This window comes from Anolis sagrei, chromosome 11, assembly GCF_037176765.1.
Source record: "Anolis sagrei isolate rAnoSag1 chromosome 11, rAnoSag1.mat, whole genome shotgun sequence".
NCBI lineage: Eukaryota > Metazoa > Chordata > Lepidosauria > Squamata > Dactyloidae > Anolis > Anolis sagrei.
The window spans coordinates 26,112,930-26,132,625 of record NC_090031.1 but is presented as its reverse complement, the minus strand read 5'-3'; the positions used below and the strand labels follow the sequence as shown (position 1 = coordinate 26,132,625).

Below are 19,696 nucleotides of genomic sequence, written 5' to 3'. Positions count from 1 at the left end.
GGGCAGCAGAAAACAAGTTCGCTCCCTCCTCCCTATGACTTCCTCTCACATATTTATACCTGGCTATCATGTCTCCTCTCAGCCTTCTCTTCTTCAGGCTAAACATGCCCAGCTCTTTAAGCCGCTCCTCATAGGGCTTGTTCTCCAGACCCTTAATCATTTTAGTCACCCTCCTCTGGACATTTTCCAGCTTGTCAACATCTGTCTTCAATTGTGGTGCCCAGAATTGGACACAATATTCCAAGTGTGGTCTAACAAGGCAGAATAGAGCATGGGGAGCATGACTTCCCTGGATCTAGACACTAGACTCCTATTGATGCAGGCCAAAATCCCATTGTTGTGGTTTTACAAGCCCATTCTTCTTCTCTGCCAAATCCCATTGGCTTTTTTTGCCGCTGCTTCACATTCTTGGCTCATGTTTAACATGCTGTCTATGAGTTAAACACGAGCCAACGATGTAATGCGGTGGCAATAGTTGGAATAGACAATTCAGGAAGACACACTTATGGCACTCCTAGTGTTCATAGAAACCATGGGATCCTAGTTGAAAGAGACCCCAATAGCCATGAAGGGGGGCACCATCAAAGCCCTCCCAACAGATAGCCACCCAGCCTTTCTTTCCAAACTTGCAGAGGAGGAGACTACGCCATGGTTCAAGGTGACATACAGTTGGAAAGGACTCCAAGGCATCAGGAACAGAGGTTTATTACTTTCAGACCTGAAAGGATGTCAGATACAGAGCATGCAGGAAAGTATAAGCCATTCTATTCATTCTGACAGCCATTCAAAATACTCCTTCCCATTTTGCGATGACTGATGATGCCGAGAATCAGAGTCCAGAACATCTGAAAGGGGCCAGATTGGAGGACAAAAGCGGTTTAAGCTCTCGTTACTTTCCGAGATCCTTTCCCTTCCTCCCCCTTCTTTTCTCCTTCCTTCTCTCCTCTTTTCACCTCTCCAAATGATGGCGATCCCAAAAGAATTTGTCAGCCACTTAGTTGCGGTTGTTTCTGGAACATTTCCCACGTGCTTTTTTTTCTCCCCCCAAAAGGAGGCCATGTAGAAAAAGGAATAAGTTGGCAACGCGACAAAGAGCTCTATATCTCTGCGCCGGTAAAATTATCTCCGCCGACGTCTGTCTGTAATGTTGTCCTCAAATGGAACAGCAATTGGAGCCTTGGGATGGAAACTCATCAGATTTGCACTTCCTGAATCAATACGCCGAGCAGAATACAGTTTCTTTCGATATTTGTACCATTTTGCAGCGGGTACAAAACATGTACATGAGGGAGAAGAGCACACGCAAATCAGTATCCAAGGCTGCATCTACACTCCAGAATTAAGGCAGTTCAATGGTATAGAGTCTTGAAAGTTGTAATTTTGCAACGCCTTTCACCTTCTCGGCCCAGAAGTGCTAGTGCCTCACCAAACAACACATCCCAGGATTCCATAGCATTGAGTTATGGCAATTAAAGTGATGCCAAACTGAATCAATTTTACAGTGTAGATCAGTGTTACTCAACCTTCCTAATGCCGCAACCCCTTAATACAGTTACTCAGGTAGTGATGACCCACAAGCATAACATTATTTTCATTGCTACTTCATAACTGCAATTTTGCTACTGTTATGAATCGTTATATAAATATCTGATATGCAGGATGTATTTTCTGCACTGGACCAAATTTGGCACAAATACCTAATACGCCCAAATTTGAATATTGGTGGGGTCAGGGTGGGATTGATTTTGTCATTTGGGAGTTGTAGTTGCTGGGATTTATTGTTCACCTATAATCAAAGAGCATTCTGAATTCCACCAACAATGGAATTGAACCAAACTTGGCAACAGAAAATACTGGAAGGGTTTGGTGGACATTGACCTTGAGTTTTGGAGTTGTAGTTTTACTTCCATCCAGAGAGCACTGTGGACTCAAACAATGATACATCTGGACCCAACTTGACATGAATACTCAATATGCCCAAAGGAGAACACAGGTGGAGTTTGGGGGAAATAGATCTTGACATTTGGGAGTTGTAGTTGCTGGGATTTATAGTTCACCTACAATCAAAGAGCATTCTGAATTCCACCAACAATGAAATCAAACCAAACTTGGCACACAGAACTCCCATGACCAACAGAAAATACTGGAAGGGTTTGGTGGGCATTGATCTTGAGTTTTGGAGTTGTAGTTTACTTCCATCCAGAGAACACTGTGGACTCAAACAATGATACATCTGGACCAAACTTGGCATGAATACTCAATATGCCCAAAGAAGGTGGAGTTTGGGGGAAATAGACCTTGACATTTGGGAGTTGTAGTTGCTGGGATTTATAGTTCACCTACAATCAAAGGGCATTCTGAACCCCAACAATGATAGAATTGGGTGAAACTTTCCGCATAGAACCCCCATGCCTTGCAGGAACACGCTGGTGTAAGCCTCCCTCCAGCCTCGTACTCTCTCCCTTGCACATGCACACAACACTGCCATACGTCAAGCACAACTGCTCTCCCCTCCCCGCCTGAAGTCTCAGATCAGCCCTCCCCTTGTCTGAGAGGCCAGCTGAGAGGCCAGCCAATGACAGCAGAGGAGGGCTTTCGGTAGGAGGATTTGCCATCTGTTTCCCAAAAGGAAGAGAAGGACAGGCGGAGAGATCTTCAGCCTTCTCTGCCAAAAGGGTTCCTAAGACCATCAGGCATGTGTTTTTTGATGTTCTTTGTCGACCCCTCTCAAACCCCTTTGCAACCCCCGCAGGGGTCCCGACCCCCAAGTTGAGACACTCTCAGTTCCCCTCTTCTCCCTTTCTCCTCTCTTCTTTCCTTCCTCCTCCTCCTCTCCCTTTTCCCTCATCCTCCATCCTTCCTTCCATCTTTTTCATGTTGGTAGCAATGAATCCCCCCACAATACAGCAAATAACTTCAGAGTGATAATAACGCTACACCTGTCTGCTGAAAGAAAACAAGCCATGCTTACTCTCCAAAGGCCGACTTTTACTCAGGGAATTTGGAAACAGAGCGTGAGGACTTAATTGCTTTTAAAAGCTTTGCAGTTCAGCCAAGTCAGCGAGCCATTTCCATTAGCGAGAGGATCGATTTCTTTGCCGTCAGCTTCTTCTCCGAGAAAAAGTTGTAACCAACGGCAGCCAGATTGGGTCACTTCTTCACCTACCCCACCAGCGATGATGATCTCTTGTCCAGAAGGCTCCAAGTTTAGAGCAAATTGTGGATCATCACATCTGATGTGACTCCAGCTCCCATCATCCTCAGCCAGCATGGCCAATTGTAATGGAGACAGACAGATGAATAAATGTCATACTGTTTCCCTGCCTCCAAAATTGGACACAGGTCATTGCTGAGTTGAAGGCAACATTGGATGGAAACCATGGAGTCTAAGCAATCTTGGATGGAAAGTTCTTGAAGTGCGGCATCCAGAACTGAACGCAACTCATTCCTGGACAGCTGGCAACCTTGAATGAAAACCATGGACTATTAGCAACTTTGGACAGAAACCAGAGCCTACTGGCAACCTTGGATAGAAATCTTCTTCAAGTGTGGCATGAGGAACTGATCACAGCTCGTCCGTGGATTGTCAGCAACCTTCGATGAAAACCATGGAGCAATGGCAACTTTGTAGGGAAATCATAGATTACTAGCAACCTTGGATGGAAAGTTGCTTCAAGTTTGGAATCCAGAGCTCATTCCTAGACTATTGACAACCCTTGATGGGAAGTGTGGCATCCAGAACTGGGCATCCCTGAGCTGACAGCAACATTTGATACTGTTGGACTACTAGCAACCTTGGATGGAAACCATGGTCTACAGGCAATCTTGGAGGGAAAGTGTGGCATCCAGAACTGGCCATTCCTGAGCTGACTGCAACCTTGGATGGAAACCATGAACTACTAGCAATGTTGGATGGAAAGTTTCTTCAAGTTTGGCATCCAGATCTGAATGCAGCTCATTCCTGGATGACTGACAATCTTGGATAGAAAGTGTGGAATCCAGAACCAGACACAGTCCATGACTTGACTACAACATTGAATGGAAGCCATAGACTACAGGCAACTTTGGATAGCAAGTGTGGTATTCAGAACTGGCCATCTCTGAACTGACGGCAACATTGGATGGAAATCATGGATTACTAGCAACCTTGGAGGAAAAGTTTCTTCAAGTTTGACATCCAGAACTGAATGCAGCTTGTTCCTGGACTACTGACAACCTTGAATATAACTCATGGACTACATGCAACCTTGGATGGAATGTGTGGCATCCAGAACTGGTCATCTATGAGCTGACAGCAACATTGGATGGAAACCATGAACTACAAGCAACCTTGGAAGGAAATGCGGCATCCAGAACTGGCCATCCCTGAGCCAACAGCAACATTGGATGTAATCCATAGACTGCACTAACCTTGGAATGAAAGTGTGGCATCCAGAACTGGCCATTCCTAAACTGACAGCAACATTGGATAGAAACCATGGACTTCTTTCAACCTTGGAGGGAAACCTTCTTCAAGAGCGGCATCCAGAACCAGACACAATTCCTTCCTGGACTACTAACCTTGGATGGAAATGTTTTTCCTCCTCAAATTCCCAGAACATTGCAGCCTCTCCATTTCAGAGTCCCATCCCTCCAATTCACAGCCGCACAACATTGGTTTGGTTTACCTGTTTGGGACTTCCAGGTCAGCTCGGCTAACAATATGGTGTTGGTGTGGGGAGTAGAGCCACTGGAACGCTGTCAGGGTCCTCTCCTCAATCCGAAACCGTCCTTCCCTCACATACCTGGAAAACAGGGAGACTCACCCAACATGTAAACAAGAACAAGGTTTCTAAGGATCTATAGAAGTAGTTCCCAACCTGTGGTCCATGGACCACCAGTGGTCCGCAAGAACTAAAATATGGTCAGCGGCCTCACCATTACAACACTGTTGCAATGAGAGCGACTGGTCTTGCAAAACACTCTTATAGGGCCAAGGCTTATTAAATATGGTTTTCTGTGGGCGAGCAGATGGCGACTACTGGATGGTATATGTTCTGTATCAGAAACCAGAGCTGATGTGGTCTATCTAATGCAATTTTCTGAATCAGCACTCCAAATACCCAAACCGAATCTAAAGTTAACCTAAAACTGGTTTGTAACCCTTTTGGTACTAACATTGGAGAGTGGTCCCTGGTCAAAGTGGTCCATGGTCAAGTGGCCCTTAATCAAAGTGGTCCCTGGTCACAGTGGTCCCTGATTAAAGTGGTCTCTGGTCAAGAGGTCCCTGGTCAAAATGGTCCCTCATTAAAGTGGCCCCTGGTCAAGGTGGTCCATGGTCAAGTAGTCCCTGATCAAAGTGGTCCCTCATCAAAGTGGCCCCTGGTCAAAGTGGTCCCTGGTCAAGAGGTTCCTGGTCAAAAAAATTGAGAACCACTGGCCCCTGGTCAAAGTGGTCCCTCATTAAAGTGGCCCCTGGTCAAGGTGGTCCATGGTCAAGTAGTCCCTGATCAAAGTGGTCCCTCATCAAAGTGGCCCCTGGTCAAAGTGGTCCCTGGTCAAGAGGTTCCTGGTCAAAAAAATTGAGAACCACTGGCCCCTGGTCAAAGTGGTCCCTCATTAAAGTGGCCCCTGGTCAAGGTGGTCCATGGTCAAGTAGTCCCTGATCAAAGTGGTCCCTCATCAAAGTGGCCCCTGGTCAAAGTGGTCCCTGGTCAAGAGGTTCCTGGTCAAAAAAATTGAGAACCACTGGCCCCTGGTCAAAGTGGTCCCTCATTAAAGTGGCCCCTGGTCAAGGTGGTCCATGGTCAAGTAGTCCCTGATCAAAGTGGTCCCTCATCAAAGTGGCCCCTGGTCAAAGTGGTCCCTGGTCAAGAGGTTCCTGGTCAAAAAAATTGAGAACCACTGGCCCCTGGTCAAAGTGGTCCCTCATTAAAGTGGCCCCTGGTCAAGGTGGTCCATGGTCAAGTAGTCCCTGATCAAAGTGGTCCCTCATCAAAGTGGCCCCTGGTCAAAGTGGTCCCTGGTCAAGAGGTTCCTGGTCAAAAAAATTGAGAACCACTGGCCCCTGGTCAAAGTGGTCCATGGTCAAGTAGTCCCTGGTCAAAGTGGTCCCTCATCAAAGTGGCCCCTGGTCAAGAAGTTCCTGGTCAAGAGGTTCCTGGTCAAAAAAAGATTGAGAACCACTGATCTATAGCAACTAAAGCTATTGGAATGTCTTCATGTTGCTTTTCATAAAATCTATACGGTGTATTTTCACTGCATTATGTCTTATTTGGTTCTGCAAATTGGCCAACAGCCAGGGACTCCGTTTGGTCACTTGCCTAATAGATCTAAACAATAAATCAATGAGAAGCGGTGCACAAAAGGCAACATGGTTCTGTTCAGGTGTGTGTGTGTGTGTTTGTGTGTGTATAATATAATATAATATAATATAATATAATATAATAGTTAAGGTCTGTTTTCCCCAAACTCTACCCGTGTTCACATTTGGGCATACTGAGTATTCGTGCCAAGTTTGGTACTGTGTTTGAGTCCACAGTGCTCTCTGGATGTAGGTGAACTACAACTCCAAAACTCAAGGTCAGTGCCCACCAAACCCTTCCAGTATTTTCTGTTGGTCATCGGAGTTTTGTGTGCCAGGTGTGGTTCAATTCCATTGTTGGTGGAGTTGAGAATGCTCTTTGGTTGTAGGTGAACTATAAATCCCAGCAACTACAACTCTCAAATGACAAAATCAATCCCTCCCAACCCCAACAGCATTCAAATTTGGGTGTTTTGGGTGATAGGGTCCCAGAAGATGACCCTATCATGGCCCATCTGGCCATTAAGACATGAGATCCTTGACTATCTCTTTCCTAGGATCCTTGTCCACTGTTCCCATGTTGAGAGGACAAAAGGGAACATGAGAGAAGAGAGATATAATTAATTTACTTCCCAATTTTCTCCCTGCTGTGAGAGTGTCTTTTTGACAACTGCAAGGTTTCTGAAGACGTTCTCACAGTGGTGAAGTGATTGAATGGATTATTTCTTCCTCCCAGTGGGAACTACATTCATGACAAATTACATCCGTAGGAGAGAGCTCCCCGTCTTCCGTCCTCAACGTCCCCCTTCCAAATCTCTAACAGGAGGCTTATCTACACAGTAGAATTAATGCAGTTTGATACCACTTTAACTGCCATGGCTCATGCTAGGGAATCCTTCTGTCACCTTATGTGGCTCTTTGAACATTTAGGACAAAGGTATTTTTCCCCTTGAGCCTCCTTCAATTCAACTCTAATGCTTCATACATTGTGCCAGCAGAGGGCACCAAATGAGCATCCGAAAGCTAATAGATATTTATGTCACTGCCTTGGAGCTGGGCTGGACTACATTTCCCATGACACTGATTCCACTTGAGGATGATGGGATTTAGAGTCCAATCTCTTCAGGGGCTTTTAAAACAGCATTTCTCTACCTCTGAAATGCCCATGATCCCTTAGTACAGTTTCTCATGTTGGCATGATCCCCAACCATAAAATTATTTTCGTTGCAACTTCATAACTGTCATTTTGCTACAGTTGTGAATCATAATGTAAATATCTGATACGCAGGGTGTATTTTCATTCACTGGACCAAATTTGGCACAAATAATCGAAACGCCCAAATTTGAATGCTGGTGGGGTTGGAGGGGATTGATTTTGTCATTTGGGTGAAGTACTTCCTCATTCTTTGCATACTTGCTGGAGATTTTTATGGCCTCATAAATTAGTTAAATCAAAGAGCATTCTGAATTCCACCAACGATGGAATCTAACCAAACTTGGCACACAGAACTCCCACGACCAACAGAAAATACTGGAAGAGTTTGGTGGGCATTGATCTTGAGTTTTGGAGTTGTAGTTTACTTCCATCCAGAGAGCACTGTGGACTCAAACAATGATACATCTTGACTAAACTTGGCATGAATACTCAATATGCCCAAAGGAGGTGGAGTTTGGGGGAAATAGATCTTGACATTTGGGAGTTGTAGTTGCTGGGATTTATAGTTCACCTACAATCAAAGAGCATTCTGAACTCCACCGACAATGGAACTGAATCAAACTTGGCACACGGAACTCCCATGACCAACAGAAAATACTAGAAGGGTTTCGTGGGCATTGACTTTCAGTTTGGGAATTGTAGTTCACCTAGATCCAGAGAGCACTGTGGACTCAAACCAGGGTCCTCAAAGTTTTTAAACAGAGGGCCAGTTCACCGTCCCTCAAATTGTTTGGAAAAAAAATGACTTAATTCCTATGCACACTGCACATATTTGTAGTGCAAAAGGTCCTAACCCTCAAGTTGAGAAACACTGTTTTAAAAGATGTTCTTTGTTCTGGGATGGTTCTGGGTGCATCTAAAATTCATGCAAGTTGGCGTCACTTTAACTGCTTTGGCTCAATGCTATGGAATCCTGGGAGCTGTAGTTTGGTAAAGCAGCAACACTATTTGGCAGAGGAGAAGAATGGCCTTGTAAAACTACAACAATGTGATTCTGGCATGCAGCCAGTCTCATTCTCCAGGGATTTTTCAACAGAAGCAGGATGGCCATCTGTCGGGAAGGTTTGGCTTGTATTTTCTTGCATGGCAAAAGGGATCCTTGAGGACTCTCCCAACTCTAGGATTGAATGATCAGTGCCTTCCAGACAGGACTGCTCACTCTTTCAGCTGAGATGGCCATTTCTTTGGAGTTAGGGATGCTGCACACATCCAATGCAGCAAGGTGGCTCCTCATCTTCCCGACCCAGCCTTCCCTTCCCACGTTGCTTTCTCCCCACTCCCTGGCCTCACTCACCATCGCACCAATTCCCATTTCCTTTCTCCGGGGTTCTTCTTAGAGGCCATTCTGCTCAGCCCGCTGCCTCTCAGCCGGTCCAAGGATACTCTGCCTTTCATCCAGGGAGTGATGCTGCTGCTTCCAGTGCTGCTCAGCCCTTCCGCAGCCAAAGCAGCTGCACATCCCTTGGTGCATTGAGATGGAGCCGGGTCCTTAAAAGCCTTGGAGCTTTTAAGGCCTCCAACACAAAACAGAGTTGAGATGGAAGCCATTCAGTCCTGCTGAAGTCGAACATGACCCCCCCCCAAAAAGATAGTAACTTATAGTTTTGCTAAGGACAAGGACACCAGACTGGATAATAAGGGTTAAGCCTTGGTCAATTTGCCAAGACACTAACAACAAGAAGACATTTTTTGCATTTATTTTATTTTATTTATTTGCTTTACTTCTATACCGCTTTTCTCAGCCGAAATGGCGACTCAAAGCGGTTTACATAATACAAGTTATCACAACAATATCAACAAGCAATTAAAACACATTATACATGACATACAAGATCAAAAAAACACTCATGGACAATAACAAAGGATCGTGACCTCAGGCCTCGTAGTTGGCCCCCCCAGAGGAAACGGTCAGTTGGCAATTTTGATCATATCTCAATAGGATGGAGGAGGCCTTTGGAAAGCCACACCCCATCCTAATCTGTCACCCATTCAACTTTTCTCTCACCAAAACTTCCACCAAAGTTCCCCCATTGTTCCTATGTCTCAGCACTGGAAAAATCCAGATTATGGCAGGATCGCCAAACATCAATGTTTATTGTATTGTCGAAGGCTTTCATGGCCGGAATCACTGGGTTGTTGTAGGTTTTTCCAGGCTATATGGCCATGTTCTGGAGGCAATATTTCTCCTGACGTTTCGCCTGCATCTATGGCAAGCATCCTCAGAGGTAGTGAGGTCTGTTGGAAGTAGGAAAAATGGGTTTATATATCTGTGGAATGACCAGGGTGAGACAAAGGACTTTTGTTTGCTGGGGCTAGCTGTGAATGTTTCAGCTGATCACCTTGATTAGCATTCAAAGGCTTGGAAGTGCCTGGGGGGGGATCTTTTGTTGAGAGTGATTTTATGTGCCTGTTTGTTTCCCCTCTGTTGTTTTGCTGTTGTAATTTTTGAGTTTTTTAATACTGGTAGCCAGATTTTGTTCATTTTCATGGTTTCTTCCTTTCTGTTGAAATTGTCCACATGCTTGTGGATTTCAATGGCTTCTCTGTGTAGTCTGACATGGTGGTTGTGAGAGTGGTCCAGCACTTCTGTGTTCTCAAATAATATGCTGTGTCCAGGTTGGTTCATCAGGTGCTCTGCTATGGTTGATTTCTCTGGTTGGAGTAGTTTGCAGTGCCTTTCATGTTCCTTGATGCGTGTCTGGGTGCTGTGTTTGGTGGTCCCTATGTAGACTTGTCCACAGCTGCACATGGTACACGGTAGACTCCTGCAGAGGTGAGAGGATCCCTCTTGTCCTTTGCTGAACGTAGCATTTGTTGGACTTTCTTGGTGGGTCTGTAAGTGGTTTGTATGTTGTGTTTCCTCATCAGTTTCCCTATGCAGTCAATGTTTATTGCAACCACTCAGTGACAATAGCCAGACTGGCTCGCAGGCTCTTAGGACTCGCTGGTCACTTGGATATTTCCTAATCTTCATAGTTCACTCAAGAATGCATTGTTTCCCCTTGTCCCGCCTCCCTCTCTCCTGATTCGTCGAGACGCAGAGGCGGCAGAAGCCCAGTGATTGGCCCAGGCGCTCAAGAAGAGACCAAGCCTCCTCCCAGCTGTAGAGCGCCAGCCGGCAGAGAGGCAGGGAATGGGAGGTTCAAACCTGGCAGCTCTGTTTTATGTATAAAAAGGCCTTTATTTTTGTACACTGTATGCTTAGCTTGGCAAAATATTGCTTCTTTGCATCCTTTTCAGCTGAATCGCAATAAAATCATCTTGGTGGCACTTCCTTCAACTTTGGTGAGATTTCTTTTGGGAACTTAGGAAAAACCTTTTAAATTGGGCTTCTCTTTACTCACCATTGTAGCGAGCCCTCTTTGGTGGGTCCGCAGGGTCTCTCCTTCAGGGCCAGACCCTTTTAAATTCCTCCATGATTGCACTGCCATGCAGGATGAACTGGGTCAGGCCGGATGATCCCTTATGTTCCCTCCCAAGTCTAGGATTCCATGACACTATGTAACACTATGAGTTATAAACATCATTTCCTAATTGGTTCTATCATTTAAAAACAAAAACATGGAAAAAGTAAAGGTTTCCCCTTGACATTAAGTCTAGTCGTGTCTGACTCTGGAGTTGGTGCTCCTCTCCATTTCTAAGCCAAAGAGCTGGCGTTGTCCATAGACACCTTCTAGGTCATGTGGCCAGCATGACTGCAAGGAAACTTTACCAGGCTAATTTAGATTTGACACAGATGACCCAGATGGTTTTAAACGGTGTATTTTAATTTTGTGATGAATGTTTTTAATGTTTATGTATGCTCATATGAATTCTTGTCCCGGCACTGAATGTTTGCCGTATATATGCTGTGCTCCACCCTGAGTCCTCTTCGGGGTGAGAAGGGCAGAATATAAATGTTTTAAATAATAATAAGTCATGGAGTATAATGTTAGGCCCAGCTTCTGCCAACCTAACAGTTCGAAAACATGCAAATGTGAGTAGATCAATAGGTAACGATGCTCACCCCGCTCCCCGGATTCGAACCGCCAACCTTTCGGTCAGCAAGTTAAGCAGCTCAGCGGTTTAACTTACTCCACCACTGAGGGAAAAAGTTTATTAAACTGAACTTTGTTTTGGTGGGACATCTATAGCACATTCTGCAATAGTTTTTCAATGAACGTCTCAACCAATTCGACATAGTTTGTGGCAGCCACCAAAATGAAGTTTCTGGAGTAGAACCGACTTTCAAAGGAAGTCCCGGACAATTAAACAGGAAATAACACTTTCAAGCCAGGAAGAGGTTTTTTGGTGAGTTCCAGAGCCAGAGAAGCGGATGGTGAAAACAGAAGAACGAACGTGCATGCTCCATCAATGTCTAACATTTACACAAATGACCAGCCACTGCCAGAAGGGACAGAGAGTTTCATCTATGCTGACGATCATGCCATCACTGCCCAAGTAGGGAGTTTTGAAACTCTCCAAAGCTTTAGGTGATTATTATTATTATTATTATTATTATTATTATTAGATGCTCTTACTGCCTATTATGGAGAAAACCAGCTGTTTCCTAATCCATCTAAAATACAGACATGTGCTTTTCAAGCATCTCGAGCTCTGGGGATGACCTGAGAAGGAATCCCACTGGAACATTACAGCACACCCAAATACCTGGGAGGCACTCTGGACCATGCTCTGTCTTACAAGAAGCACTGCCTGACTATCAAGCAAAAGTGGGTGCTAGAGCTAACATCATACAAAATCTGACTGGCACAACCTGGGGATCACAACCAGACACAGTGAAGGCATCTGCCCTGACGCTTTGTTACTCTACTGCTGAATGCGCATGCCCAGTGTGGAATACATCGCATCTTCTAATTCTACAGCACTGCTGGTCACAGCTGACCTCCAGATGGAGCACTCAAGGGCCACAGCTTTCCAGTTCTCAGCAACAACTCCCAAATGACAAAATCAACTCCCTAGCCAACCCCACCAGTATTCAAATTTGGGTCTATCAAGTATTTGCGCCAAATGTGATCCAGTGACTGAAAATACATCCTACGTATCAGATATTTACATGGCGATTCATAACAGTAGCAAAATGACAGTTGTGAAGTCGCAATGAAAATAATGTTATGGTTGGGGACAATATGAGGAAGATCAGCTTCTTGACAAGAAGAGTCTGTTCATAATGGTGTTCAGAAATGGTGTTCAGTTGGTCTGACACACACTTCCTGAGAGAGAAGGGTTCTTTTATGTAGTATTTTCAGCTGGTGTCATCCCAAAGTTGTGAATGAATGATAGATGTCTTCCATCCTGGCTCCATCTCAGTTTCCTGGCCAGATGTTGATGTTCTTGATTGGTGTTGATCTTATGTTGACTTCCTTCTTAACATGGTAAACATTTCTGTTATCACTGTCCTAATTCTTCCTCCATGGTTACATGATGGCAACAGTCTTGGACAGCAATGGCTCCCAAAGTGACCCATTTAAGGTGGAATCAGGTGTCAAACAGGGATGTGTTATTGCCCCAATCTTATTTTCCATCTTCATTACTATGATACTTCATCTTGTTGATGGGAAGCTTCATCTATCGGACAGATGGAAAGCTATTTAATCTTAGCAGACTGAAAGCCAAAACCAAGGTTACAACAGCATCTGTTATAGAAATCCAGTATGCTGATGATAACGTCATCTGTGCGCATTCAGAAGAAGACCTACGAACCACTCTAAACACCTTCACAGAAGCATACGAGAAGCTCAGCCTGTCACTTAACATTGATAAAACCAAAGTGCTCTTCCAGCAGTTACTGGCCAATCTCTCTCCAATGCCAGAAATACAGCTTAATGGTGTAACATTAGAAAATGTTGACCATTTCCGCTCCCTTGGCAGCCACCTCTCCACAAAAGTCAACATTGACCCTGAAATACAACACCGCCTCAGCTCTGCGAGGGCAGCATTTTTCCAAATGAAGCAGAGAGTGTTTGAGGACTGGGACATCCGTAGAGATACCAAGGTGCTTGTTTATAAAGCGATTGTCCTCCCAACCCTGCTATACGCTTGCGAGACGTGGGCCATAGGTTTTTAAATGCTGTATGTTTTGATATTGTTATTGTTATGCTTATTGTATATTTTCTGTTTTGAGTTTATTTTAACTGTTTTGTATTGATTATTGTTATTGCTTTTTTATTGATGTGTTGTGGCTTGGCCTCATGTAAGCTGCACCGAGTCCCTGGGGAGATGGTAGCGGGGTACAAATAAAAAAAATATTATTATTATTATTATTATTATTATTATTATTATTATTATTAATTACTGTCTACAGACGTCACATGCAACCTCTGGCTTGGCCTCATGTAAGCCGCACCGAGTCCCTTGGGGAGATGGTAAGGTAAAGGTAAAGGTAGTCCCCTGACATTAAGTCCAGTCATGTCTGACTCTGGAGGTGTGGTGCTCATCTCCATTTCTAAGCCGAAGAGCCAGCGTTGTCCGTAGACACCTCCAAGGTCATGTGGCTGGCATGACTGCATGGAGCGCCGTTACCTTCCCGCCGGAGCGGTACCTATTGATCTACTCACATTTTCATGTTTTCGAACTGCTAGGTTGGCAGAAGCTAGGGCTGACAGCGGAAGCTCACGCCGCTCCCCGGAATCAAACCTGCGACCTTTCGATCAACAAGCTCAGCAGCTCAGTGCTTTAACCCACTGCGCCACCAGGGGCACCTTGGGGAGATGGTAGCGGGATACAAATAAAAAAAATATTATTAATAATAATTATTATTATTATTAATTACTGTCTACAGACGTCACATGCAACCTCTGGCTTGGCCTCATGTAAGCCGCACCGAGTCCCTTGGGGAGATGGTAGCGGGATACAAATTTAAAAAATATTATTATTAATTATTATTATTATTATTATTATTATTATTATTATTAATTACTGTCTACAGACGTCACATGCAACCTCTGGCTTGGCCTCATGTAAGCCGCACCAAGTCCCTTGGGGAGATGGTAGCGGGATACAAATTAAAAAAATTATTATTTATTTTTATTATTAATAATTACTGTCTACAGACGTCACATGCAACCTCTGGAACGATTCCATCAGCGCTGCCTCCAGAAAATCCTGCAAATCTCTTGGGAAGACAAGCGGACAAATAGTGTGCTGGAAGAAGCAAAGACCACCAGCACTAAAGCGATAGTCCTCCACCATCAATTCCACTAGACCGGCCACGTTGTCCGGATGCCCGACAATCGTCTCCCAAAGCAGTTGCTCTACTCCGAACTCAAGAACGGAAAATGGAATATTGGTGGGTAGGAAAAGAGATTGAAAGATGGGCTCAAAGCCAACCTTAAAAACTCTGGCATAGACACTGAGAACTGGGCAGCCCTGGCCCTTGAGTGTTCCAGTTGGAGGGCAGCTGTGATCAGCAGTGCTGTAGAATTTGAAGAGTGCGAAAAAGAGAAATGTGCCAAGAGGAAGGTGCGTCAATCCAACCCCGACTGAGACCACCTTCTACCTGGAAACCAGTGCCCTCACTGCAGGAGAAGATGCAAATCAAAAATAGGGCCGAGTAGGATGACCTTGGAAGACCATCCTACTCGGACATCGAGGGTTTGGCTAAGGATCTGTTGGGAGGGCTCGGACTGTGACTTTCTGAATGGCTGGTCTAGATGGCCTTTGGGGTCTCGTCCACCTGTTATGATTGGAAGGAATGCCAGTTTTGGCTGGGATCTGCCACCAAGAGAGTGCGCTCCTCTTTCCATCTCCCAGGCTCCATTTGCTCTTAATGGTAGAGGCGGAGGGATGGCAATGCATGCTCTCTTTCTGCCGGCTCCCTTTTCTTTCCGAGCAATGACCTCATTTAGAGCAGCAGCTGTCTGTCCCCGAACATCTGACCTTGATCTCCCTGCAATGTCTCACTGGGCGGTTTGGGGATTTAACATAGTGCATGTGTGTATATATACGCCAATAGGAAATCAATGAAGAGTTGCAGAAAGCATGGCAAAAGTGATACACCCTTCAGCAGCTCTCGCCTCCCATTCATTTCCAAATGTGCTGTTTTCGGGTGTGAGATGAAAGTCACAGCCATAGGAAAGCGGGGAAGGAGGGGCGAAATGCACAGAGAGAATTGGCAGGGCTAAGAATAGGCACCATCGAAGCCGGCATGGGGCGAATATTGATTTGTGCTAATGGGATGCGTCTGCAGAGCAGAGGTTTTGCAGGTCATGCGTGGAAGCCAGAGCTAGAGAGATGACAAAATTCAGGGTTTGGATGCTTCCAAAATTTGGATGCATCCAAGGGACATCCATGCCATGCAGGAAGACACAATCAAAGCCCTCCCAACAGATGGACATCCAGCCTCGGCTTAAAAACCTCAGAAAGAGACTCCAATGGGCTCCTGATGCCAAAATTCAGGGCTTGGATGCTTCCAAAATGTGGATGCTTCCAAGGGACATCCATGCCATGCAGGAAGACACAATCAAAGCCCTCCCGACAGAAGGACATCCAGCCTCGGCTTAAAAACCTCAGAAAGAGACTCCAATGGGATCCTGATGCCAAAATCCAGGGTTTGGATGCTTCCAAAATTTGGATGCTTCCAAGGGACATCCATGCCATGCAGGATGACACAATCAAAGCCCCCCCAACAGATGGACATCCAGCCTTGGCTTAAAAACCTCAGAAAGAGACTCCAATGGGCTCCTGATGCCAAAATTCAGGGCTTGGATGCTTCCAAAATGTGGATGCTTCCAAGGGACATCCATGCCATGCAGGAAGACACAATCAAAGCCCTCCCAACAGATGGACATCCAGCCTCGGCTTAAAAACCTCAGAAAGAGACTCCAATGGGCTCCTGATGCCAAAATTCAGGGCTTGGATGCTTCCAAAATGTGGATGCTTCCAAGGGACATCCATGCCCTGCAGGAAGACACAATCGAAGCCCTCCCAACAGATGGACATCCAGTCTCGGCTTAAAAACCTCAGAAAGAGACTCCAATGGACTCCTACAACCAAACAGCTCTCGATATCAGGAAGCTCTATCTATCTATCTATACCAGACGTGGGCAAACTTGGGCCCTCCAGGTGTTTTGGACTTCAACTCCCACAATTCCTAACAGCCGGTTTGACAAGGGGAAAATAGATTATAAACATTGACCAAGTTACAGAGAAATATTCTACCCTACCCCACCAGATGAATACAATGGGGCCTTACAGAAGGGGAATTGGGTCTCGTGCTTTAAACAGAGGCCACTGAATTATTCATATACAATAAGAGGCTGATGTGGAATAAATTATTGAAAACATCATGCTTCTGTCTGAGCGGTTTAAAGATCATTGTGGCTGGTCTTATAGAGGAAACCTGGGAGAGAGGTTCTAAGGTTGTCTCTACACTGTGGAATTAATGCAGTTTGAGACCGCTTTAATGACCACTGTTTGTGTTATGGCATCCTGGGAGCTGTTGTTGGATGAGGCTCTCCTTCCTTCCTTCCTTCTTTCCTCCTCTTCCTCTTGTTTGGACCCCTGAATGTCAGAGAGAAGAGAAGGAGAGTGGAAGGAAGATAGGAAAGGAGGGAAGAGGACAGGAAGAAAGGAAGAGGAGTGGAGAAGGGAAAGGAGGGAGGAAGAAAGATGGAAGAGGAGAGAGGAAGAGAGGAAAAAATGAAAGGTGGAGGATAGAGAAGAAAGGAAGGGATAAAGGGATCAGAGGAGATCAAAGTGGAGGAGGAGATGGAGGGAGGAAGAAAGGAAGGGAGGGAAAGAAGTGCGCACAGAGAAGGGGAAAGAAAGAAGGAGGAAGAGGGAAGGAGAAGAGGAAATGGGGAAGGAAGGAAGGAAAAAGGGGAAGAGGGGAAGGATAGATGAGAAAGAATGGAATGGAGGGGTCAGAGGAGATCAAAGTGGAAAAGGGGAAGGAGGAAAGGGGAGAAGAGGAAAGAGGGAGGGAGACAGAGGGAAGGAGAAGAGGAAATGGGTAGGGAGGGAAAAGAAGGGAAAAGAGTGGAAAAGATGGGAGAAAGGAAGGGATGGAGAGGGTCAGACAGGAGATGGGAGTGAAGAAGAGGAGGCAGGAAAGGGAGGAAGAGAAGTGGGAGTGGAGAAGGGGAAGGAAAAGAGGAAATAGGGAAGGAGGGAAAAGAAGGGGAGAGTGGAAAAGATAGAGGAGAAAAGAAGAGATGAAAATGGTCAAAGAGGAAATGGAAGTAAAGAAGGGGAAGGAGGAAAGGGAGGAAGGGAAGTGGGAGCGGAGAAGGGGAAAGAGGGAGATAGGGAGATAGAGGGAAGGGGAAGAGGATATGAGGAGAGAGGGAGAAGTAGGGGGAGAGTGAAAAAGACAGGAGAAAGGAAGGGATGGAGAGAGTCAGGAGAAGAGTGAAGAAGGAAAAGGTGGAAAAGGAGTGGAGAAGGGGAAGGAGGGAGGAAGAAAGAGTGAAGGAGAAGAGGAAATGGGGAGGGAGAAGAAGAGGAGAGTGGAAAAAAGAGGGGAGAAAGGAAGGATTGGAGAGGGTCAGAGAAAAGATGGGAGTGAAGAAGGGGGAGGAGGAAAAGAAGGAAGGGAGGAAAGTGGGAGCAGAGAAGGGGAAGAAGGGAGGGAGATGGAGGGAAGGAGAAGAAGAAATAGAGAGGGAGGGAGAAGAAGATGAAAGTGGGGAAAAGAGGGGAGAAAGGAAGGGATGGAGAGTATTAGAGAAGAGATGGTGGTGAAGAAGAGGAAGGAGGAATGGAAAGGAGAGGGGAAGTGGAAGCGGAGAAGGGGAAAGAGGGAGTGGGATAGAGGGAAGGAGAAAAGGAAATGGGGAGGGAGGGAGAAGAAGAGGAGAGTAGGAAAAAGAGGGGAGAAAGGAAGGGATGGAGAGTATTAGAGAAGAGATGGTAGTGAAGAAGAGGAAGGAGGAATGGGAGGAAGGAAAGTAGAAGTGGAGAAGGGGAAAGAGGCAAGGAGATAGAAGGAAGGAGAAAAGGAAAAAGGGAGAAGGGGAGAATGGAAAAAAAGAGGGGAGAAAGGAAGGGATGGAGAGTATTAGAGAAGAGATGGGAGTGAAGAAGAGGAAGGAGGAATGGAAAGGAGGGGAAAGTGGAAGCAGAGAAGGGGAAAGAGGGAGTGAGATAGAGGGAAGGAGAAGAGGAAATGGGGAGGGAGGGAGAAGAAGGGGAGAATGGAAAAAAGAGGGGAGAAAGGAAGGGATGGAGAGTATTAGAGAAGAGATGGGAGTGAAGAAGAGGAAGGAGGAAAGGAGAATTAGGGGGAAGTGGAAAAGATAGAGGAAAAAGAAGAGATGGAAATGGTCAGAGAGGAAATGGAAGTAAAGAAGGGGAAGGAGGAAGGGAAGTGGGAGCAGAGAAAGGGAAAGGGAGGGAGCTAGAGGGAAATAGAAGAGGAAATGGGAAGAGAGGGAGGGAGAAGAAGGAGTGAAGAAGGGAAAGGAGGAAAGGGAGGAAGGGAGGAAAGTGAGAGCGGAGAAGAGGAAAGAAGGAGGAAGAAAGAGGGAAGTAGAAGAGGAAATGGGGAGGGAGAAGAAGGGGAAAGTGGAAAAGATGGAGCAAGGAAGAGAAGGAAAGGGTCTGAGAGGAGGTGAGAGAGAAGAAGGGGAAGGAAGGAAGGGAAGGAGGAAAGTGGAAGTGGAGAAGGGGAAAGAGGGAAGGAGAAGAGGAAATGGGGAGGGAGAAGAAGGGGAAAGTGGAAAAGATGGAGAAAGTAAGAGAAGGAGAGGGTCTGAAAGGAGATGAGAGCGAAGAAGGGGAAGGAGGAAAGAGAGGGAGGGAGGAAAGTGGAAGCCGAGAAGGAGGAAGAAAGAAGGAAGTAGAAAAGGAGATGGGGAGGGAGGGAGAAGAAGGGGAGAATGGAAAAGAGAGAGGAGGAAGGAAGGGATGGAGAGGATCACAGAAAAGATGGGAGTGAAGGAAAGGAAGAAGGAAAGGAAGAGAAGGGGAAAGTGGAAGCGGGAAGGAGAAGAGGAAAGAGGGGGAGGAAAGGAGGGAAAAGGAGAGGGGGAAGGGGAGAGAGGGAGGAAAAGGGAGAGAAGGGCAGATTTGAAGAAAGAAGGAGAAGAAGGAAGAGAAAGGGGGAGGGCAAATGTGGCAGGAAGAGGAGGAAGGAAGAGGGGAAATGAGGGAGGAGGAGAGGAAGAAGAGGGAAGAGAAAGGTAGGGAAAGAGAAAGGGAGGAGGAGAGAAGAAGGGAAGGAGGTAAAAGAGGGGGAAGAAGAAGCAGATGAAGAA

At 45.8% G+C, this 19,696-nt stretch overlaps 1 protein-coding gene across 1 annotated transcript in view; it reads right to left on the bottom strand.

Annotated features, from left to right (window-relative positions):
* RAP1GAP2 (RAP1 GTPase activating protein 2) overlaps positions 1–8,908 on the bottom strand; it is a 150,094-nt gene extending 141,186 nt beyond the window's left edge. Inside the window, exons 1-2 of the mRNA XM_060756949.2 lie at positions 8,794–8,908; positions 4,668–4,784 (exon numbers count right to left, since the gene is read on the bottom strand). Of these exons, the coding sequence (XP_060612932.2) occupies positions 4,668–4,784; positions 8,794–8,894 (218 nt within the window). The 5' untranslated portion in view covers positions 8,895–8,908. The remainder of the gene's footprint in view (positions 1–4,667; positions 4,785–8,793) is intronic.
* Between the last annotated feature and the right edge of the window lie 10,788 nt (positions 8,909–19,696).